This window comes from Nomascus leucogenys, chromosome 20, assembly GCF_006542625.1.
Source record: "Nomascus leucogenys isolate Asia chromosome 20, Asia_NLE_v1, whole genome shotgun sequence".
In the NCBI taxonomy this organism is placed as follows: domain Eukaryota; kingdom Metazoa; phylum Chordata; class Mammalia; order Primates; family Hylobatidae; genus Nomascus; species Nomascus leucogenys.
In genome coordinates this window covers 36,296,167-36,321,049 of record NC_044400.1, presented here as the reverse complement: position 1 = coordinate 36,321,049, position 24,883 = coordinate 36,296,167, and the positions used below count along the sequence as shown (strand labels likewise).

General features: G+C 45.8%; 1 protein-coding gene and 1 non-coding gene across 6 annotated transcripts in view; one reads left to right on the top strand and one right to left on the bottom strand.

The window, feature by feature from the left end:
• The window catches only part of ARHGEF4 (Rho guanine nucleotide exchange factor 4), a 204,590-nt gene that overhangs the window by 110,464 nt on the left and 69,243 nt on the right, over window positions 1-24,883 (bottom strand). For 4 of the 5 annotated variants that reach the window (XM_030801452.1, XM_012497811.2, XM_030801453.1 and 1 more), the window contains exon 2: window positions 12,583-16,092. In XM_030801452.1, coding sequence (XP_030657312.1) covers window positions 12,583-16,092 — 3,510 coding nt within the window. The remainder of the gene's footprint in view (window positions 1-12,582; window positions 16,093-24,883) is intronic. The other variant, XM_003281756.4, reaches the window with a different exon arrangement.
• LOC115831950 lies at window positions 245-373 on the top strand. The gene has a single exon (XR_004027437.1).

Sequence of the window (24,883 nt, the reverse complement as noted above, 5' to 3'; positions counted from 1 at the left end):
AGGTCAGGAGATTGAGACTATCCTGGCTAACACAGTGAAACCTCGTCTCTACTAAAAATACAAAAAAATTAGCTGGGCGTAGTGGCGGGCGCCTGTAGTCCCAGCTACTCGGGAGGCTGAGGCAGGAGAATGGCGGGAACCCGGGAGGCAGAGCTTGCAGTGAGCCGAGATTGCGCCACAGCACTCCAGCCTGGGCAACAAAGTGAGACTCCGTCTCAAAAAAAAAAAAAAAAAAAATTTCTATACTGGTGGACTAAGGAGGCTGGGTCTGATGAGGCAAGATTTTGCTGATACATTGCTCCTAGAAAAAACGGTTGGCAAGAGCAGCCCTCACTGGAGACTATCACAGGGCTGACTGTTCTACCCAACACTCTACTCCAGTAGTACAGGAGACTGTTTTTGCTATAATTTCTTACTGATGTATCAGTTGGAGAAAAGTGGGTATGCTTACTTAATATTGGATCTTGGGTTTTGCCTCTTAAATATCTCTTGCTGAACAGAATATGATGCTTATTTTGTAGGTAAGTACATGGAAAATGAAGTTCTTATTTTAAATTAAGCTCCTTGATAGAATTTATTTTTATGGTAGAAATTGTAGGGGGTCCTTATTCTGGAAGTGATTAGATGTATTTGGGAGATCACAGTATTTTGCATAAGAATTTTCTACAAGATTAGGATTTAATTATAGATTCTCTGATTAATCTGAGGTATTCTAAAATTAAAAATGTACACATATGCATATGTATACAGTGAAAGAGAGAGAGATGGAGGAAGAGAAACTGGATGGCTGGATAATTATTACATAATGGTTTTGGGGTACAGCCTGGGAATTAAGACTTTTTCTAGCTCTCCAGGTAATTCTAATGTGCGGTCAAGGTTGCAAACCACTGATCTAATGTGTTATCTGAGCTCCCAAATATTGCCCTACATTTAAAAACTATTTTCAGCTAGTTCTTTCTCCCCAAGTACCTTGTGGATCAGAAACAGCTGGTATCTTCTCCCTTAGAAACTCAAAGAATTTAAGCGACTTGCCTCCAGAGCAAGTCCTTGCCCAGAGGCACCCAGCTGGTTCCTCCGGGCTATGCAGCAACAGATAGACCATATTCCTGGGAATGGGTAAAAAATGGATTTCTGAGCCCTGAGGGAATGGTTGGCAATTTGTGTCTAAAATGCCCTCCAGGGAATTCTGAGGCAAGGCTAGTCTGAGAATTACTGTACTAGAGAGACAGATAGATTAGAGACAGGCAAGGTAGCTCAGGCTGTCCTGGTGGTCCTCATGTGTCCTAGGGGAGAGGGCCAGAAAGCAGACTTTGGGGTGAGATAATCTGAGTTTGACTAAAGGAACTTTTGTCCTTCGTTGTATTCCCAAAAGAGCAGCATTAAGGAATGATGAGACGATGGTAGATGAGAAAGTTCAAGAAAATCTGGAAAGGGTAAGTAGACGTAGGAGGGGTAGATGGTGCTGCAGAGCACAGGAAGCTATCTAAAGAAATGCAGATGACTTGGAGTTCGCAGGGAAGGAAGCAGGCAGAGGTTCTGGTTTAAAGTTTTTAAGTGTGACCCTCAGTTAAGGTCCCAGCACAGTCAGCCTTCTGCATACTACACAGAGTATATACAACTGTGTATACTCCCCTTTCCATTTCTTCTTCCCTCAAACTGCCAGCCAAGATCAAACACGAGAAACTTATGGTCCTGAATAACTGAACAAGAATCTCCAGCTTGAGGGGACCACGGACTTACTGGTGAAAACAGTGGAGAGGTTTGGGATGAAAACGGCGTAACAAGAAAACCTGCGTGGTAAACAGGCAGTGACTCAGCACCCTGCTTCATTCTTTCCCGGTATAATCCTGTATCTCCTCAATAAGTGACTGGAGGATACCGCTCTGGAGAAACTGACCCACCTCAGAGAAGAGACCTCTAAACATTGACTTATAAAATAAGCAACTTCTCTTTTAAAATCACTTGATAGGAAAGCACACTAGCTGATTAGCTCCACACGTGCCCACATAATACCTAAACAGATATTTGGTGTCTTACTCTGAAATAATTATGAAATTCACCCAAGGATTGCTAGGCATTTAGGAAAAACCTTCAACACACTAAAATGACCAAAATAAACACATAGGAAAAAAAACTAGGAAGGAGAAAATGTAAAGGATAGAAGAAAACTTCAAAATAACTGAAATTAATAACCTGAAGACGAAAAAGGAAGACACTGAAATCATTAAACAAGAACAGTATGCTACGAAAAAAAATAAAATAGGAAACTTCCAATTCTGGACAAGATGGCATAGACACACTTCTTCCTGTTTGTTTCACTAAGCACAGCTAAAAACCTAAGACATTATGTATAAAACAAAGATACAAAAACAAGACATCTGAATGGTGGAGAGAAGAAAGCAGACCAGCTAGGGATCATAAAATACAAAGAACAACACACCAGGGAGTTCCCTAGGTTTTCTTTTGCCGCATATATACCACTCATACATGCTTCCTATATGGATGCTGAACAGTCTTGCTGGAGCTGTCACTAGGTCCAGACAGAAATGCTCCAACAGAAACCTGCATTCTCTAGCTAAAGGACCAGCCTAGCAAGACAGAAAACTTTTAGACAAATGCTCTTCCCAAACATTAGGTAAAAACCATGAAACACACCCGTCTCCCTCACACCCCAGCAAAGCCTGAGTGAAGAACTCCCAACCTCACCTGTCATGGGTCATATATGTCCCCGAGCCAAATGGTGTGAGAGAAGGCTGATGGGAAAGCTTGAACTTTCTTCCCCTGCCAGTGTTAGTGAGGCCCTCCACCAGCTGTCTGTGAAGACAATGTGTGAAGCCAGTCTTCAATCCTCTACCTGGTGTCAGTGAGGCATTCCTCCCCTGCCCTGCTGCAGTAATGCAGGAGAAGGCCTGCTAGAGAGCCAGCACTTTCACCACCAGCTAGCATTCACAAGGCCTCCTGATCCCACTGACAGAGCAGGAGTATGACCATCTTGGACAAGCACCCACCGCCATTCTAAAGTCCACCTTGATCAAAAACTGCCTAAATCTAAAGGGCATCAGCTAAGATCAGCATGACCATAAACCACAAATAACGTCTCTGACCAGAAACATTCCAAACCCCTCCCCAACCAGAGACATGCCAACCCCAAGATAATCTCTCCTCCAGCCAGAGAGATGTCAGCCCTAATATAACCTCCCCTCCAACCGGAGACATTCCAACCCCACCATAAACTTCTCCCCCCAACAGAAATATTCCAAGCCTGTAATAAGCTCTCTCACCAATACATACTCTTAGTCTGTAAGAGAGAGTGCTCCTGACCAAAAAATCAGCCAGAAGCCCCTCTCAGGTTTATTTTCCAAAATAAACCTGTCTTTGACTGTTGAACCACTTTTTGTGTTTCTTTCCTCTTTAACTCTTACACCAAGCTATCGGTGCAAGCTTGGTGTAAAATCTCAACTCTCATCCCTGCCCATTAGTAAATGAGACACCCATCCTTGCATAAGGTGTCAATAGAGGCCAATAAAGGAATGTAGGGTTTCACCCAAACCTGGAAGTAATGAGGTAGTGCCCACCTTCCCACACCAAAGTGGAGTCAGAGGTGGTTTTCCAAAACAAGATTTAAATAAGATACAAAGACTACACTCCCCAAAATATCCAGAATAAAATAGAAACTCATTAATCATAACAAGAACAGGGAAAATCTCAACTTGAATAAAAAAGAGAGTAAACAGACACCAGCACTGAGAAGACAGACATGCAGGAATTATCAAACAAAGATTTTAAAGCAGCCATCATAAAAATGCTTCAACAAGCAATACAAATACTCATGAAACAAATGAAAAATAGAACAGCTCAGAAAATGGAAAATCTAGCAAAGAAATAGAATATATAAAGAATATCTAAGTGGAAATTATAGAATTGAAAAATATAGTAACTGAAATAAAAAGTTGAGTGGATGGGCTTACAGGAGAATGGAGAGGATAAGAGGATCAGTGAACTTGTAGATGGAAGAGACAGAATTATACAATCTGAACAACAGAGAGAAAACAGACCGAAGAAAGAAAGAAAGAAAGAGAAAAGAAAGAAAGAGAAAGAAAAGAAAGAAAGAGAAAGAAAGAAAGAAAGAGAGAGAAAGAAAACCAAACAAATAGAGCATCATGGACCTGTGAGACTGCAAAGAAAGATCAAACAATAGATAACTGGAGTCCAAAAGAGAGAGGAGAAAGTGGGTTGGGGTGAAAAAGTATTTAAGGAAATAATGTTCAGAATTTCCTAAATTTGGCCAAAGATATAAACCCATAGATATAAGAAGGTGTGCAAAGTCCACATAGTATAAATCCAAAGAAATCCACATGAAGAAGAAACATAAGCAAACTTCTGAAATCTAAGGACAAATAAAAAATATTGAGAGCAGTGAGAGGGTAAAAAGACACCTTCCTTATAAGACAAAAACATTTTAAAAGGCATCAGACACCTGGAAGCCAGAAGGAAGTGACATAAAACTTTTCAAGTGTCACTTTTCAAGAAAATAACTATTAACTTAGAATCTTTTATCCAGTGAAAATATTCTTCAGTAATGAAGGGAAAATTGAGACATTCTCAAAGAAAGGAAGAATGAGAGAATTTATTGCCTGCACATCTACCCTTAAAGAATGGCTAAAGGAAGTTCTTGCATTAAGTTTTAAATAAACTGTGAGATTTAGGTCAAAGTTTTTCTTTTTTTGCTTTGGATGTCCAAATGATCCAACATTGTTTCTCAAAAAGACTATCCATTGAATTGCTTTTGCACCTAAAAATTGGTGGGTATACTTGTATGGGTCTATTTCTGTGTTCTCTATTCTTTTCCATTACTCTATGTAATTTTCCCTCCCCCAATACTACATGGTCTTGATTACTTTATGTAATAAGCATGAATTAATATCAATTATTGATTCCCCTCACTTGATTTTTCTTTCTCAAAATTGTTTTAACTATTTTAGGGCATGTATCTCTCCATACAAATTTTAGATTATAAACATTTTAAAGGCTAGAAAATGTTCATTCTCTCTCTCTCTGACACACACACACACACACTTAGAATTCCTAAGCAGAAACAGTATGTTGGAATCTTGCCACCAAAGTTAGAACTGTGGCTGGTAGACAGGAAAGCTATCCAGCATTCATTCCATAAAGTGGATATTACACCCAGCAGAGACCTAGGAAATCACCTGGTCCAATCCTTGATAGACAAGGAAACTGGGTCCCAGTGTGGTCTTAACCCAAGGCTCACAGTCAGGTCAGAGTGGGTATGAAAACACTCACAGGAGTTCTGAATTTCCAGTCTCCTCTGATTCCTCTTGCCCACCCACAGCTATTTCTGTCCTGCTCTCTCTTGGTCTTGATGTCCTTCCTAAGCCCCTTCAGCCAGGGGCATAATCCTGTATGCATGCCTTCAGCAGACGCTGGAACCTGCTTCCCCTGGAATCAAAGGCTCTCTGCCCCCAAACCTGAAATCCCAGAGGAAAGAAAATCTCGAAATGCAAACAGCACCTTTCACACCAGAGGACTGCCTTGTGCTGGTCTGCATCACACACACATGTAGAAATGCCCCACGGTCCGGGTGGATCACAAGGTCAGGAGTTCGAGACCAGCCTGGTGAACAGAGTGAAACCCTGTCTCTACTAAAATTATAAAAAATTAGCTGGGTGTGGTGGCGGGTGCCTGTAATCCCAGCTACTTGGGAGGCTGAGGCAGGAGAATCACTTGAACCTGGGAGCTGGAAGTTGCAGTGAGCCGAGATCATGCCACTGCCCATGACAGTGTGAGACTCGGTCTCAAAAAAAAAAAAAAAAAAAAAGGAAGTACACCATGGTCTCACAGGTGGGAGGTGAAACTGTGGAGGGTTAAATTCTACAGCAATCTATAGGTGAGGAAAACAATCCTATCAAGACTGCAGCTAGGCCGGGCGCGGTGGCTCAAGTCTGTAATTCCAGCACTTTGGGAGGCGGAGGCGGGTGGATCACGAGGTCAGGAGATCGAGATCATCCTGGCTAACACGGTGAAACCCCGTCTCTACTAAAAGCACAAAAAAATTAGCCGAGTGTGTTGGCGGGCGCCTGTAGTCCCAGCTAGTCGGGAGGCTGAGGCAGGAGAATGGCATGAACCCGGGAGGCGGAGCTTGCAGTGAGCCGAGATCGCGCCACTGCACTCCAGCCTGGGCGACAGAGTGAGACTCTGTCTCAAAAAAAAAAAAAAAAAAAAAAAGAAAAGAAAAGAAAAAAAGAAAGACTGCAGCTAAAGCATCAGGCACCAATGGGGATGGCAAGACTGAGGGGATTCCTCCACATTACTAACATATGAGGCTGGACCTTCCAGGGCTCTATGGCTTCCTCATCAGTTAAGACTTGGTTCAAATGTCAGACCCAAAATCTCCAAGCCAAGGGTGCCCCACCGTCAAACCTCTCAACTCTCTTTCCCATTTCCTTTTATCTGAAATGCTCTTACTCACTCACTAATTTATTGACTGTTGCATGCTGTGCTGCTGTGAGGATGGACATCCTGCTGTATTATTCAGTACAGTGTCCGCTGCATCTAGAACACTGCCCGCCCACAAGTGGCACTCAGTGAGCTCAGTTTATCGACTTGATGACCATGTGAGAGGAAGGGGTCAGCAATGCTTACTGTACAGCTACAATGATTAGGATACTGTGTCAGTAGAAGGATGGACAAACAGATGAATGGAACACAAATGCCAGTTATAGGCATCTCAGAGACCTACATGCAATAAGCAAGGCCGTGAAAGTTTTTAAGAAGGTAATTTAAGGGATTCTCTTCATGACCTCGGGGTAGAGAAAAGATGGATACACTTGACAACATTAAAATTGAGAATTTCTGTTCATCAAAAGATATCATTATGGCCAGGCGCGATGGCTCACGCCTGTAATCCCAGCACTTTGGGAGGCTGAGGTGGGTGGATCTCTTGAGCTCATGAGTTTGAGACCACCCTGGCCAATATGGCGAAACCCGTCTCTACTAAAAATACGAAAATTAGCTGGGTATCGTGGCTCATGCCTGTAGTCCCAGCTACTTGGGAGGCTGAGGTGGGAGAATTGCTTGAACCCAGGAAGCGGACGTTGCAGTGAGCCAAGATCATGCCACTGCACTCCAGCCTGGGTGACAGAGCAAGACTCCATCTCAAAAAAAAAAAAAAAAAAAAAGACAAGCCACACAAAATGGGAAATATTTGTGGCACATTTACCAACAATGCAATTCCATCCAGAATCAGTAAGAGAAAGACAATCCCAAAACAAATGGACAACAGACTAGGAGAGACATGTCCCACAAGAGAGTGAGAAAAAAAAAAATATCTGAGGAATATGAGCCCTTAAAATTATCAGGCCCAAACCCAAAAGGCATTTAAGATGTAATATCTCACTCCCCCTCAGCTAAATAGCTACCTCTTGGAGCCACTTGCTATGTGGACTCTAAACTAACTCACTCTGAGTAGCCATAAAATGCCACATACCTTATAGTTCAACAAGGTATAGCCAATCACCAGCCAGTGTTACTTCCATACACCAGTGAGAATTCCTGATAAACAACATTTGTACTCACTCCCTCTCCTGATTCCTCCTTTTTTTCTTTAAAAAATGTGAGCCTCTCTTTTGTTCTCTGGAGCACTCTCCAAGGCAACTTGGAAGTGTGTCCTGGGCTGCAGTCCTCAACTTCTGTGCTGAATAAACTCTTTTTTTTTTTTTGAGACAGAGTTTCACTCTTGTTGCCCAGGCTGCAGTGCAATGGTGCAATCTCAGCTCACCACAACCTCCACCTCCCAGGTTCAAGCGATTCTCCTGCCTCAGCCTCCCAAGTAGCTGGGATTACAGGCATGCGCCACCATGCCCAGCTAATTTTTGTATTTTTTAGTAGAGACAGGGTTTCTCCATGTTGGTCAGGCTGGTCTGAACTCCTAACCTCAGGTGATTCTCCTGCCTTAGCCTCCCAAAGTGCTGGGATTACAGGCTTGAGCCACTGCACCTGGCCTGAATAAACTCTTTTTAAACTAGATTCTGACCTTTTTGATTATTTTAGTTTGACAAGGGTATCTAGAGTGTCAAAAAGCACATAAAAAGTTCCTTAGACCAGGTGCAGTGGCTCATGCCTGTAATCCCAGCACTGTGGGAGGCCAAGGCAGGTGGATCACTTGACCTCAGGAGTTCGAGACCAGCCTGGCCAACATGGTGAAACCCCATCTCTACTAAAAATACAAAAATTAGCTGAGCGTGGTGGCAAGCGCCTATAGTCCCAGCTACTCGGGAGGCTGAGGCAGGAGAATTGCTTGAACCCGGGAGGCAGAGGTTGCAGTGAGCTGAGATTGCACCACTGCACTCCAGCCTGGGTGACACAGGGGGACTTGGTCTCAAAAAACAAAAACAAAAGCTCCTTAGCGTGTTCAGACATCAGGAAAATGAAAACTAAAATCACAGTGAGATACTGCTACACACCTAGCAGAATGGCTAAAATTAAAAAGGCTGACAGTATCGACCAAATGTGAATGAGAACAGAGAGCAAAGGATACTCCTAATGAGAGTGTAATTTGATGCAATCACTTTGGAAAAATAATTTGACAGTATTTAGTAAGACTAAAGATATGCATCCCCCAAGGACACCCCTAAAATGCAACCCACAGAAATATACATGCACGTGCAGCAGGCCCCTGACCCAAATGTTCACAGCAGCCCCAAACTGGGCACAACCCCCAAGTCCATCAGCAGCTCACTGAGAAATACAATGTGTTATGATGATTCAGAGCAATTCAACATGATGATGAGAGATCTCCTGACCTCGTGATCCGCCTGCCCGGGCCTCCCAAAGTGCTAGGATTACAGGCGTGAGCCACCGCGCCCGGTCCACAGGATGATTCTTAATTAGAGCAGGGGAAGGCAGACACAAAATAGACTGAGTAAAGTTTAAAGCAATGTGTAAGATTTTGTTTCTATAAACCTCAAAACAGGCCACCCCCACACCCATGGTAATAAAGTAGTAACATGATAATGAAATGCAAGTGAACACCATGAGATGGGGCATAGTGGGTAGGGCAGGGAGGAGGAAGGGAGGTGGCAGGAAGGGGGCAGGGTGGGGGATGTGGTGTTTCATGACCTGGTGGAGGTCATCCGGTGTGTGTTGACAATATATATCTACACATTTATGTATTATGCTGTTCTGTAAGTCTTCTCTATCTCTTGACTTTGAAAAGCTTTAAAGAAACTGCAGGATGTAAGATGACAGAAAATTTAGATTTCTATACACGATATTATCACAAGCCATGTTACCTATATAAAACCTGTTTGTGAAAGAAATCTAGAAGTAAACAACAAAATATTAAGAATGGTTGTTTTAAAAGATTGGGATAAGAGAACTGCTGCTCCTTAATACCGTTGTGCAGGGAAGAAGTGAGAATAACTGACTGAATTCCTTGCAAATTACTCTGACCATCAGAGCCTGCTCTCCCAGGAATGCCCACAAGATGGCGCAGTCATTTCTCCAAGGGGAGTTTCACATTCCAGCACCATCCAGGGTTCTACCAGACAGAGGGAGGCTTTCTGAGCTTTGCTTCCCCTTCCCGTTCCCTATGTACCTGCTGTTCTGTCTGTGGTCTGATGCGCAGTGTACTAGGCCTTCCTCTTCTTCAGTAAGGAGTGAAACGGAAAGAGGAATAGGAACTCACATTTATTGGGCACCCGCTTCACACCTGGCCCTTTGCTGGATACTTTATAATCATCATCTCATTTACTATTTGTTAAAACCCATGCAGGCTCCAACTGGGGCAACAAGGTGAGACTCTGTCACTACAAAAAATTAAAAAATTATCTGGGTGGGGTGACGCATGCCTGGGGGCTCAGCAACTTGGGAGGCTGAGGCAAGAGGATTGCTTGAGCCTGCGAGATCCAGGCTGCAGTGAACCGTGATCTCGCCACCACATTCCAGCCTAGGAGACAGAGCAAGACCCTGAATCAAACAAAATAAACAAAACAAAAAAAACCAGAAAGGCACACACACAAAAAACCCCCAACAAACCAAGCAGGCTGTTCAGGTGTGTGCCTGAGGCCCAACGCACCTGCTCCATCCCACGCACAACATGAGCACAGGGACCACTTCCAGGAATATCTGCCTTCCATTATGTGCTTCTGCACCATGTATGTGTGTGCATGTGTGTGTATACATAGACACACAGAGACATATATGTATATATCACTTTTTTTTTTTTTTGAGACGGAGTCTCACTCTGTCACCCAGGCTGGAGTGCACTGGCACGATCTTGGCTGACTGCAACCTTTGCCTCCCGGATTCAAGTGATTCTCCTGCCTCAGCCTCCCAAGTAGCTGGGATTACAGGCGCCCACCACCAGGCCCAGCTAATTTTTATATTTTTAGTAGAGACGAGGTTTCACCATGTTGGCCAGGCTGGTCTCAAACTTCTGACCTCAGGTGATCTGCCCACTTCAGCCTCCCAAAGTGCTGTAATTACAGGTGTGAACCACCACGCCTGGCCTATACCACTATTAAATCAGGCTTGTTAATTCAAATACTGTAAAATCTTTTTTTGACTACTTGATTTAACTCTGAGTTGCCTAACACTAAAATGTCTTTTTACTTGTAAATCAAGTTCTGTATGTATTTTCAGGTGATCAAAAACACAAAAGAGCAATAAGCAACTAAGTTGGAGGGGCGTGAGGAAATGGGCACTCAGATACTGCTGTTGAGTGTTGATTGCCAGTCATTTCAGAGGTAATCTGAAAGCTATTAAAATACCCCTACCCCTTGTGCAATCCCACTTTTATATCCGACAGACATAAAAGCATCGATATCTAAGGACACATGCTCAAGGGTGCTGCTGAAGTGTTATTTATAAAGACCCCAAACTAGAGATTACCTCAATGCCAATCAGTAGAAGAACCGTTAAAGGAAATACAGCATGGCCATACTCTGAACTATTATGCAACTTCTAAACAGAGCCATGAATATGAGGCGCTGGAGGGCTTTACCTGCTGTATTAAGGAAGCAAGAAAGATGCAGAGCAATGTGTATGTCTGACCCCGTGGTGTAACTCCCTCTCCCCAGACTGCCCCATAAGCCCTGTGTGAGAACACAATGAAAGATGAGACACCTTAGTATAGGGCAGTGTTTCTTTGCATGGAGTGGGATTAGAGGGTTTTTGGGAGAGGCCTTTTCCTTTCTACATCTGTATTGTTTGGCTTTGTTTTTAAACTTCAGTAGTAATAGTAACAAAAAAAGTAACCCTCCCCCCAAAACAACAACAAAAAAAACCCTTTAGTGTTTAACTGCTTAGAGATACACAAACAGGCCTGAGGAGGTGAAGCCATTTCCTGCAGATAGTGATCCTATTTCAATGTATGCTGTCCACTCAGCCTTGTGGGATGCTTTGCTGGGAAACCCCTTCTCGCCCAGCTCCACCCCTCTTAGCAGCCCACCTGGCCTGGAGGCGCTCTGCCAGCACCTTTTCTGCCGCCCTCCCAGCTGCGCAGCCCGTGAGCCCGGGTGTGGCTGACATCTGCCTGCAGGCGGAGGGGAGCGCCCCAGAGGCCACTGCGTGGGGCGGCTGTGGCCTGTGCTCCCCAGCTCTGGGCGTGAGGAAGATGCGGCCTCACTTGGTCTAAAGAAGCCAAGGGAGCCTTACTTTTTACTTTTCACAGTCTCCAGGGCACGCTCTGGAATTTCCAGAAAAGCTCTCTCCTTCCAAGGGCAGCTGGGATGAGAAATCCAACCCTTGTCTGCTCCGTCCTGTGCCTGACCCTGCTAACCTATCCCGGACAGAAGCGGTCACTTTGTGGGAGAGACCATCTTACTGCACTAAACATTTCAGAAGCACCAACAATTCCTGTGTCTTTGTATGAAATAAGTCCAGCCGGATCAAATTCTAAATATGATAAACTAGAAGCCATTAAAGTACTAGAAAACAGCATGTGAAATTTTTTTAAATGCCACAGTGGAGAAGGACTAGGTTTAACACAAAAGCCTGCACAGACCCAGTGCCGGCGGAGGCGGGTGGATCACGAGGTCAGGAGTTCAAGACCAGCCTGGCCAACATGGTGAAACCCCGTCTCTACTAAAATAACAAAATTAGCCGGGCGTTGTGGCGGATGCCTGTAATCCAAGCTACTCGTGAGGCTGAGACAGAGAATTGCTTGAACCCGGGAGGTAGAGGTTGCGGTGAGCCGAGATGGAGCGACTGCACTCCAGCCTGGGCGACAAGAGTGAGACTCCATCTCAAAAAAAAAAGGAAAAAAGAAAATGGGCAGTGCCCAGGGAGCAGGCAGTTCATACAAAAGAAAATTCAAATGGCTTGAAATTAAAGAAAAACACGAAATGATCATGAAATGCCAATTCTGGCTTGTTAGCTTGGTAACGTTCAAGAAGTTGGTCACCTGCTGTGTTCACTAGGGGTGGGGTCTGGGAGTGTAACGGGGGTAATTTTGGCCTAGCCTTCTTATTTTACCTCTCCCCTCAGGAAGATTCCCGCCTGCTCCCCTCCTTCTCTTGCCTGAAGAGGTCAGGAAAGGCTTGGTGCGATTCAGATACTCACCTCACTCCCAGGAAGGTCCCTGAGCCAGGGCACTGTGCCCAAGCCACGCTGACCCTGGCCTCCTTCCCTGCTCTCTTCCTTCTGCTCATCCTGGTTTAGCGTCTGCAGAGAAAGCAAGAGACTGGTCCGGCCCTTGGGAATCTTGGGTCTTTCAGGGTCCCCTGAACTGCTGTCCACGTAGCTGTAGCTTCCAAGAGAAACCATGGAGATGGCGCTACCCCTCCCGGGGTAATGGAGACCGGTCTGCTGAGCACTAGGCCTGGGACTCAGGGGCTTGGGGCTCGTGGGTCTGCAGGGCGTCCCGGGGTTTTCATATGCCAGGCAGCAGGCAGAGCTGGAAGGCAGGGTGTGCGCGATTCCAGCCTGCTGGGCCCGAGGGCTGCCGGGGGATGCCAGCCAGGACTTTTCAGGAAAGATACCTGAAGGTAGGTACCTACCGCCTTCCTGGGCGGCTGTGCACTTGATGGTCGGTTCACTTTTCCTCCTGTGTTCTGGAGAAACTAAACTGGAGGACAAAGGTGTGGAGGTAAGTGGGGGTGCCCAGTGATCGCTAAAAACATAGCCCTCTTTGTCCTCCGCCCGCTCCTCACAGTGGCTGTCAGTCTCTGCTGGGGAAAGAATTTCGGCGCCTAGCGGCGGACTCACTAGGGCGGGCTTTTTGGGGCTTTCGGCATCTTTGCTTTTCAGAAACACCCGCCAGGAACCCTGGCGCAGCCTGCTCTTCTTCTCGCCCTTGGGAGAACCTGGGGAATGTTCATGGGTGTTCTCTTTCTCTAAAACTATTGACTCAAAAAAGTTTGAAAAGGTCTTATGAGCCAAGGCCAACCTTGCCCTGAGCTTTTTCTCCGTTGTTTTGAGTCTCTTTGCATTGCAGCTTTCAGAAGAAGGCCCTCGGCTACCAAGGTCCCCTGAGGTCCCCATGTGCCCCGCTCCTGCTGGCCCTGCAGTCCTGTCGCCTGCAGCCTGCGGGGCAAACTCGGGCCAGGCGCTGGCGTCCCCGTGGTGCAGAGGCGGTGCGTCCCAGCGGGCCGCAGCAGGCGGATTCTCCCTGGGGAGCCCCTCGGGGCCGGAAGAGCCCCAGCTGCAGCCCTCGGTGGTCGGGGCCGGGACCCCTCCTGGGCTCTCAGCGGCCAAGGGCCTGCCCTTCCTGAAGGAGGTCACCTTGGAAAATGTCGGGCGCTTCCCAAGCTCCTGCGCGGCCTTGCGGAGCCCGCGTGGCGGCTGGGGCGGCTCCGAGGTGGGGACGCGGTGGCGCTGGCCCCGGGCTGCTGCAGCACCGCCTTCAGGTGCCTCCTCCGGGCCGCGTTCCCCTGGCCCGGAGCTCCGGCTCTCCCCACGCAGTGTCTCTCCCGGGGGCTCCTCTGTGCTCGGCGTCTCTTCCGAAGCAGGTCGGGGGACCAGCACTCTCCCAAGCTCTGTGGCCTGGGCCACCCGCTGAAGAGCCCCATCGCCAGCTCCCTGTATGGGGGCTGCTGGCAACTCACACTCATTACCGGCTGGTGTCTTCCCCGTAGTGGGAGACTCACAGGGGGTCTCGCCAGTGCTCAGGGGAGATTCCGGTCTTTTCTCAGGAAAGTCACGGGGCAGTGTTTCTGGAACAGGCCCCGCATTGCTCCTGGTGGCCTGAAGACCTTTCTGCTCCACGGCTACAATGATGAGGGCGCCCCTGCCCCTCGAGGCCTCGCCGCCTGCTTTGGGCTCCAGCTGCCGGCCCCCGGCACCCCCAGGCCCCTGTTCACCCTCCTCAGCCCCAGGGCCGCAGTGAGACACCGTGGCTGCCTTGAATTCTGAAAGACCTTGCAAAGCCTGTTCCCTGTAGTTGGGGTCTAGAACCATGGCTTCTTCAGCTGCCTTTGAAGCGTCTATTGCGCTTGATTTCTGGGTGGTCTCAGGGGCATCTGAACTGTCACTCACTTCCAAGCAGCCCATCAAGTCTCCACTCCACACCTGGGTCCCCTCACTGTTAGGCTGCCGTGGGAACTTGGCCCTGGTAGGTGACTTGCTTTCCTCGCTGAGCACATACTTTGATGTGTAATTACTGGTTTGGTTTCCTGCCTGGACAGAAATGCCCCAGAGGTGCTTCTGTGTGTCTCTCTCAGCAGCAGCTCTTGGTGCGAGTTGGGTGCCTTGGGGTTCCTGGGTTCTGCTTTCTGGGCTTCGCTCTGACTTGCACTCAGCGGGCTCAGGCACTTCCTCCGCACTGAGCTTCACTAACTCTGAGGTGAGGCATGAAGCCACCAGACATGACCTGGAATCCTGTCTTAACTGGTTTTCCCCCAGGAGACCTGCAGAGGGAGTGTCCTGAGAGGCCCCTTGCAAGCGAAACCCACCAGGCTTGCAGGGACCCTGCAGATGGGGAGCCCCACTCTGAAAAGCAGGAATTGGGCCAGACAGCTGGGTGGGTGCAAGGGAAAGGGTGTTTTGTGTTCTTGGATCTTGTTCATTTTCGGCCCCTTCCTTCACATGCGTCCCAGACTTCACAACATTCTGTCCCACGGGATCCTCGGGGCACTCTGATGAAAACCCTGCTATGGAATGGGCCCTGACCAGTGCCCTCATGTGCCCACAGGTGAGTCTGGGGGATGCCCTGTTCTTGTCACCAGTAGTTTCTGGGGCACTATGGTGACGCTTGGTTCGTAGGAGGCAAGATGTCCTCAAAGGAGGCCGGCAGGGGACGTCTGAGTGGGGCTGGGACCAGAGCAATTCTGTGTCCCCTGCAGGGCCTAGAGTACTTTCCTTGTTTGTCCTGGTCCCCAGAGGGGCTGTGCTGTCCAGTGGGCCTCTGCTAGGTAGCACCGGTGCCCTGGCCCTGTTGTGGATATGTGGCCAACTCTGACCCAGTTCACAGCACCAGAGAAGGAAGGGCCAGACCACTGGGATGCCCAGATAGCTCTCAGACCTGGATTTCTGAAGAGAAACACCGGAGAGCCCTCTGAGGTCTTGAACAGCCACCCCCTGTACTGGCTCGGGACCGCTGCCGTCTGTGGCCCTCTGTAAGCAGCACCTTGTGTGTCGGGGAACCCCTGCCAGCAAAGACTCTCGCTCCAGGCTGGTCGCGCAGTCCCAGAGGTGTCCTGCCTCCTGTTCTCCAGCAACTGTGGCAAAGGCTCGCCACCCATTTTTGCAAGAGTCATCCTTTAAGCCAGGGGACAAATCGAGTTCTTCCTTTGCATGAAGCCCAGAAACACTGGTCAAATGCTGCTCCTGAGGGGGTCCAGTTGCTGAGACATCAGGGTATTCCCAAGGCGCTTCTATATCTACGGGAGTACCTCTTAGAGGGTGGAAGACTCCCCTCGGGAGGTCCCCAGACAAGGACTCTGTGTCGGAGGCACTTTCAAAGGGGTCAGTTTTTGTGTCTGATCCACTTTCACTCTGCTGGGACAGCGTTTCAGAATCATCGCGGTCTGTTTGCTGGCTCCATCCCTGCTCCACTTGTTCTGCAGGGGATGTGGGGAGCTGGTTATCTTCAATCTCACCTTCACCTGGCAGGTGCGCACCTGGCTCTGGAGTCTGGGAGGGCAAGAAGAGAGGAGTCAGAGACAAGGCCTGAGGACATCTGTGCACATGTTTACACCATGCCTGCCTTCGCCAGAAGGAGGAAGGCTCAGAAACGGCTCATTAGTTCCCCATGTGCCCCTAGGAAGGGAGGTAAGTATGAAGAGCTGCCTTTTATCAACATGGAAAACAAGTGATGAAGCCAAACCCAATCAGTAGGGAGAAAAGGTAGCACATCCTTAAAACAACCCCATTAAAAATCAGAACCGGACCAATGCGCATGTGCGTTTACGTAAGCATAAAAATGTTGCATGAGTCATGGCGAAAAGCATATCTCTGCCTAACATTTTCAGCAAGAAGGAACAAATTAATATGTTTGCATTGTTTGTTCTTATGTAACCAACTGGTTTAAAGTCAATGCCCTTGCATTTAAGAAGTGTTTTCTGAGTTTGGTTTGCTAGAGAAAAAAAAACCAAAAAAACAAAAAGTACAGTAACAACAAAAATGAGAATGATCGAAGTTGCAAGCACATTTTGGGATGTTATAAAGCTTTGAAGACAAGAAGAAAAATAGAGAACTGTGCAAGTATTTCCTTCTCTCGTTACACATTTCTTAAACTCCTTATTGAGATATACATTTTCAAGCATCCATTTAAAATGCACAGATCTATGAGATTTGAAAACTGTGTACATTCCTGTAATTACTACCATGATAAAAATCTAGACTGTTTCCATTTCCCCAAAAAGCCCCTGCCCCTCCCCAGTCAATCCGTGCTTCCCTCCAACTCCTCACAATGACCCGCTTTCTGCCACACAGACTTGCTTTGTCTTTCCTGGAGTTTCAGATAAACAAATTATACAGTAGCCACCCTTATCCACAGCGGATATGTTCCAAGACCCCCAGCGGATGCCTGAACCACTCCCCCCCAGTACCGAACCCTATATATATTGTTTCTTCCTATACATGCATATCTATGACAAAGTGTAAGCTACAAATTAGACACAGTAAAAAATTAACAATATTAACAAAATAGAACAATTATAACAATAGACTGTAACAAAAGTTATGTGAAGTGGTCTCTCTCTCTCTCAAAGTATCTTACTGCACTGTACTCACCTATTTTCTGACTGCAGTCGACCTCAGGTAACTGAAACCTTGGATAAGGGGGGGACTATTGAATGTTCTTTTGGGTGTGGCTTCCTTCCCTTAGGCATCATGGCTGTAGCGTGTCTCAGTACATACAATGACTTGAACTCTGACAAACTACTGTGCACAGCAGTCAATGCTCAAACTCCCCAAAGCTCCCCCAGGCCCACAGCTGGCCAAGCACTCAGCCTCATTGCCCATGAAGGCGCCTTGACACAAGCTTTGTACTGAAGCCATTCGCCCCACCGGCCCCTCCCAGGCATGGTTTCCCAGGACTTTTCATAAGAGCTTTCTCAAAGTAAAACTGCTTTTAATTCTTAACTGAGAGAAGGAAAACAAACACACACCCAAAGCCAGTGCTGTGTAAAGCTCTAAGGCGCAGGGTAGAACATGAGGAATAACATGATCCTGCAGTTTCAAGTAAGTTGCAAAGCAGAAGGCATTTGGAATAGAAAAGGAAACATTAAAAACCAAACCATCTGGGAAGGAGGGCTGTGTGGTTGTTACAGGACGTCCCAGAGGAGAGAAGTGAAGGAACCAGGGGTCTGCTGCAGGAACTGTCTCCGGCCGCTGCCTCCATGGGGCCAGGCGCCCTGACTGTACAGCAGGGCCAGACGCCTTCAGCGTGCCTCCCACGGCAAGGCGAGGACCAGTGAGACACAGACATGGGCATGCCCGGACAAGCACAGAGAACTGTGCAACTGCAAGTGGGTGCTGTCATTAACCAGTGAACTGAGAAGGTTGCTGAGGCCGGGCAGGGTGCTCAGCTCAGTGACGCCTGCCCTGCAGGGCGCTTGCGGCCCCTCATCTCACCAACCCGTCTTAGACACCAAGAACTGTCTAAGGGACACTGGAGCCATCCTCTCAGCATCGACATAGCTTGATGTCATCTTCCAGACTCACGTAGGCATCATTGCTTACATGCGCAGACACAGAGAATCCCAAGTCCCAAGTTCCAGATGACTAACGATCAGGACCCTGTTGATTAGAACGCCAGTGGGCTCGTTTCTGCCCTCCCTGCCCAGCATCGCTGCCCAGGGCACTACCCGTGAGGCACGGGCTGGCATCTTGCTGGGGGGAGGGTCCAGCCTTTGTCTGAGTTCCAGGTATTTTGGCAAGAGGCCTCCCTCAGTCTCAATGAAAACAAAAGCCTTTGGGGGAAAAAAAATCTAAGATAACTCTTCCAGGTAACAAAGCTGGTGCAGTCTGTGCAGCTGCACTGGAAGAGCAGGTTTGATTGACTGAAGTGTAGATACTGAAATTCAATGAGTACATCAAAAACAACATTAGATTTGATTGAATATTAGATTCTAATCTCATAAAGAAAGACTTTCTTCCTGAGTTGATTCAGGAGCGATCCCCAAATAATTTCTCAGAATAAAGTGATGTAAGTGCAGGGTTATGTCCTGGGAATGGCCTGGGGCTGGAATCTAGACCAAACAAGTATTCTTTCTGCGGAGGCTCAGGGTTTTTACAGGGGTGGGAGTGGGTTAAATTTGAAAGTCTGAAGCAGGCAAGCCCCATTTTGCCACAGGCCTGGCACTTCCCGACTGTCTTATTCTATAACTAGATGAGGCTTTAGGGCAAGATGCTGAGCCTGTCTCCTGTAAGAAACAGCTGCAGTGAGTGTTCCGCAGCGGGGTGAACTGCTGACTACCAGCCCATCAGGAGGGGAGGATGGTGTTGACAGGCAGGTCCCACATCCCACCTCCTCCTCCTGACCTCACCGCTTCCCTGCCCGCTGCCCTGATGTTGGCCGAAACCTCCAGTGGAGCTAGCCTCTCCACACCTCTCCTCTGCCCTCTGCAAACTCCTCAATAACACAGTTTACATTTAATCTGCACACTTTCCTATGTGTCATTCACTTTTTAGAGAATATCAGTATGTGAGGACACAGTATCCCTTCTAAAAACCACTAGTTTTAATCTGTGGTATGTCCATTATCTTGGCAATCCTAATTTTTAAAATAAGCTCATTATAATCTCCTCTTTGACTTATGACTTATTAGTAGTATGTGTTAGTTATCTTTTTGTTTCTGATTTCTATTTAATGACATTGCCATCAAAGAGTTGTCTGTGTGATACTGATTTTTTGAAGTTAGTTGAAACTGGCTTTATGACATAGTACAAGGTCCTACTTTGGAGATGTCCCATGGGTGTTTGAAAGGATGGTGCATTCTCTAATGGGTCGGTGCAGTGTTAACAAGGGCTCATTAGATCAGCCTTGTTGACTGTTTAAATCCTCAGTAGTCCTACTAGTTTTTCCTCTGTGATTAGGAGAAGTGTGTGGAAACCTCCCACTGTCCTAGTGGATTTGTCACTTTCCTCTTTTAATTCTGTTACAGTTCAGCCTTATGTGAGCAGGTGCATAAACAAGTTCAGAATTGTTACATCTTCCTATGAGTGGCTCCTTTGTTACCAGTGGTAATAAAGGCTTTTTTACTTTCTTATGCCTAAGAAAGACTTTTCCTTTAAAGGCCATCCTCTGATATTAATATACCCACACCAGCATTCTTTTGGTTAGTATTTGCCAACCATGTATTTTTTCCATTCTTTTATTTTCAATCTTTCAATGTTCCTTAGGTGTGCTTTTCATAACCAACATATAGCTGGACTTTCCAAATTGAATCTTTCAGTCACTTTTTTTTTATTATTATACCTTAAGTTCTGGGGTACATGTGCAGAATGTGCAGGCTACACAGCTAACCACGTGCCATGGTGGTTTGCTGCACCCATCAACCCGTCACCTACATTAGGTATTTCTCCTAATGCTATCCCTCTCCTGCCCCCACCCCTGACAGGCCCTGCTTTTAGTCGCTTTTAACCAGCGTGTGGCTCATGAGCGTTTCTGTGATCACTGCTCTCTTTGGGTTTCTACCTCCCACTGAATTTCATACTTTTTGAACTCTTCCTTCTTTTTTTGTCCTGGGAATTTCTTTTGTGTGTGTGAACTCAACTAAAGATGCTTAGGATGATATGTTTTACTTCTAGGTTTAGCTTTTGCTGTGAGGAGCTTTTCGGGAAATGTGTAGTGGGCCGTGATTCTGGAATCAGAAGTTTTGGACACTGCTCCCAGGGTCTGACCGCCACCCCACCCAGCCCTGAATCAGCCAGCAGAGGCGCCTGTGACACTGCCAAATGCAAGTCTCTTTGTTTTGTTTTCTTTGTATTACTATTTACTTTTTTTTTTACAACTTTATTGATGTATAATTGTCATAAAAAAGCCACACATATTTCAAGTGTACAATCATAGTTTTGACACACATCTGTGAAACCATGACCACCATCAATATGATGACCATTGATCTCTTTCCCTTCTGCCTCTCCTCACTCCTCCCTCAACATGCTCTCCTTCCCCAGGCAACCTTTATCTGCTTTTTGCCTTTTCTAGAATTTCATATAAATGGAACCATGCGGTATGTCTTCTTTTTATCTGGTCTTTCCCACTTGGCACGATTATTTTGAAATGCACCCATGTTGTTGCGTGTGTCAGGAATTCATTCCTTCTATTGCTGACCCGTGTTCCACAGTGCGGCTATAAGGCAATCTGTTATCTATTCACCTGCTGATGGACATTTGGGTTGTTCCCAGTTTCCGGCTTCTCACATAAAGCTGCAGTGAACATCCATGTACAGGTCTTTATATGGACATGTGCTTTCATTTGTCCTGGATAAATACCGAGGAGTGGGATGATACTGTATCAGATACACAGGGTAGGGGCATGCGTTCAACTGCTCAAGAACCTGCTCTCCATTCCCTTCCTCACTCCCCACAATGTATGAGGTCCCGCTGCTCCACAACCTCCCCAGCAGCTGGTACCACCAGCCTTGTTCATGTTAACTCTCCCAGTGTCTGTGAAGCAGTATCTCCTTGTGATCTGGATTTGCATTTCCCTCAGGGCATATGATGTTGAGCATCTTTTCATGTTTTTTCCATCTGTACATCTTTTCTGGTGACGTGTCTTCAAGTCTTTTGCCCATTTTTAAAAACTGGGTTGTGTTCTTACTATTGAGTTGTAAGGATTCTTTGTATATCTTATATATAAGTCTTTTGTCAGATATATGTTTTCCAAATAGTTTCTTCCAGTCTGTGGCTTGCCTTTTCATTTTATTACCAAGGTCTTTTAAAGAGCAAAATGTTTTTTTTTTAATTTTATCATTACTGTTTTTTTAGACGGAGTCTCGCACTGTTGCCCGGGCCAAAGTGCAATGGCACAATCTCAGCTCACTGCAACCTCCGCCTCCCAGGTTCAAGTGATTCTCCTGCCTCAGCCTCCCAAGTAGCTGGGATTACAGGTGCCCGCCACCATGCCCAGCTAATTTTTTGTATTTTTAGTAGAGACAAAGTTTCACTATGTTGGCCAGGCTGGTCTTGAACTCCTGACCTCGTGATCCACCCGCCTCAGCCTCCCAAAGTGCTGGGATTACAGGTGCGAGCCACCACGACCAGGTGATGTGATTCTTATGTCTAGAAAATCCTACAGTCTCTGCCCAAAGGCTCGTAGAACTGATAAACAACTTCAGCAAAGTTTCAGGATGCAAAATCAATGTAGAAAAACCAGTAGCATTTCTATACACTGACAATGTCTAAACAGAGGGTCAAGTCAACAGTGTGATCCCTTTCAAAACACCACAAAAAGAATATAATACCTAGGAATACAGCTAACCTGGGAGCCAAAAGATCTCTACAGTGAGAATTACAAAATACTGCTGAAAAAAATCAGAGATGACACAAACAAATGGAAAAACATTCCATGCTCATGGATAGGAAGTTTATCATAAAACTAAACATATGACCAAGCAAACCCACTTTTAGATACTTACCAAATTGAATGGAAAAATTATAGTCACACAAAAGCCAGTATGTAAATTTTTTTTTTTTTCGAGACAGAGTCTCGCTTTGTCTCCCAGGCTGGAGTGCAGTGGCACGATCTCAACTCACTGCGACCTCCGCCCTCCCAGTTTCAAGCAATTCTCCTGCCTCAGCCTCCCAAGTAGCTGGGACTATAGGTGCATGCCACCACGCCTGGCTAATTTTTTGTACGTTTAGTAGAGATAGGGTTTCACCATGTTATTAGCCAGGATCGTCTCGATCTCCTGACTTAGTGATCTGCCCGCCTTGGCCTTCCAAAGTGCCAGGATTACAGGCGTGGGCCACCGCACCTGGCCTCAATATACAAATTTTTATAGCTAGAACATACCAGTCATAATCTTCACAAACAGAAAACAACCCAGATGTCCTTCAACAGTTGAATGGATAAACAAATTAATCATGCATTCATATCCATGCAATAATACAACTCAGCAATAAAAAGGGACAAACTGACTGGGCGCCATGGCTCATGCCTGTAATCCCAGCACTTTGGGAGGCCAAGGTGTGGATCACGAGGTCAGGAGATCGAGACCATCCTGGCTAACACGGTGAAACCCTGTCTCTACTAAAAAATACAAAAAAAATTAGTAGGGCATGGTGGCAGGCACCTGTAGTCCCAGCTACTCCGGAGGCTGAGGCAGGAGAATGGCGTGAACCCAGGAGATGGAGCTTGCAGTGAGCCCAGATCATGCCACTGCACTCCAGCCTTGGCAACAGAGCCAGACCCTGTCTCAAAATAAAAAAAAAAAACAAGGGACAAACTATCGATTACACAGTAACTTGGAAGGACCATAAGTGCATTTTGCTAAGTGAAAGAAGCCAAACTCAAAAGACTACATATTGTATGATCCATTTATACGGCATTTTGGGAAAGGCAAAGCTACACGGATGGTAAACAGATCAAGGGTTTCTAAAGGCTGGGGACTGGGGACTGGAGAATGATTTGACTACTAAAGGGCAACATGAGGGAAATTTTTAAGTGATCGAACTGCTCTGTGATATAAATTTGCCAAAATCTACTAAACTACATACCACCAGGAGTCCACTTTACTCTATACAAATTAAACCCACCCATACCCACACCCACACCAGAACACTGGGGAAACCCAAGATGGACTATAGACTGTGACAAATGACTCTAGCTGCACTCCAAATTAATGACATAGCTATGCTGACAGGGGTAGGAAATAAAGGAGCTGACCTAAGTAAGTTTAGAGAATGATGTGTTGACTGGATACTGAGAGGCTAAAGACAAAAAGAACTTTATACAAACACTGTAGTTTAGTTGCTACATTTCTCGCAGAGTTATGGGTTAGCAATCTGAAACTATTTTACATATATACCAGGGCTGTTTTTCCATGTTGGCCAGGCTCTAAATACCTTGTGGATAATGAGAACCAGGTTTCTTACCATCAGAAAAAGAAGTCACAAATAAAAGCTTAAGGCTAGAATGAATCCTGTGGTGCTGGGTTGGAATTGGAGATATCAGATACAGGTAACTCACACTTAAAAGTATGCACATTTTTATATTTGTATACTAATCCATGCACAAATGCTTTCACATACACATCAATAGGCAGATGATGAAACAATGTAAGTATGTGTGTATATATGGGTTAATATATATAACATATGTTTATCTGCCCTGTCTGCTGGGAGAGCTAAAATCAGTGTCACTACAGTGGCTATGAACACACTTCAAACCCAAATGTTGGTTTCTAAATACCATTCTACAATACAAGAAGCCAGGTTCTTCTTGAAGAAGTGGTTGATGCCAGGACTGGGCAAGGGCAAATAGAAGGTGAACCTGGAGCACATTGTGGTGCCAAAAAATATGGAATTGCTCAAGAATTAAAAATAAGGATGGGAGCTCCTGAAGTGCACAGAAGCCAACTGAAAAGAGCTCTTGACAGCTAGTAAGGGAACTGTAGGGGTAACAGCATAAATGACCGTAGGATCGGATTATAATCCAAAGAATAAAGTAACTGTCTATAAACCCATACTGATACAAATAAGTGACTGAATACAGTAGTCCCCCCTTATCTGTGGGGGATATGTTCTAAGACCCCCAGTGAGTGCCTGAAACTGCAGATAGTATTGAACCCTATATACACTATGATATTTCCTATACATACATATATACCTACAATAAAGTTTTAATTTATAAATTAGGTGCAGTAAGAGATTAATAAAATAACTAGTGATAAAAAGAGTAATTATAACAATATACTGTAATAACAATTATGTGACTGTGGTCTCTTTCTCTCCCTCTCAAAATATCTTACTGTATTATAACTCATCTGTTTTAGGACCAGGGTTGACCTTGGGTGACTGAAACTGCAGAAAATAAAATGGTGGATAAGTTGGGGGGGGCTGCTTTAAATGCAAAATGGGGGAGAAAAGAAAACTCTTCCTTACAGAAGAATTCCAATTAATAAATACTGAAAAACTGAGGGAAATAGAGAATCACCATGAGAACTCCACAGTAAGAGTTCCTGTAGGGAAGATGTACTAACGGATGCTAAATTATGATAAAGAGTCATTAAAAGGTCATATACTAAGTAATCTCACTTGACAGATTCTAACTTAAGCAAAGATTCAGCAATGTGACATGTTCATTGAAGTGTTCTTTGCAAGAAAAAGAAGGATAAATGGCTTGTGCTCAATACTCGGAAAATGATTCAGCAAATTAAGCTATATACACAAAATGGAAAATTAAACAGCCATGAAAAATTTAATTTATAAAGGCTACTTAGAAAAGAAAATAGAGAATATGTGATAATTTTGTG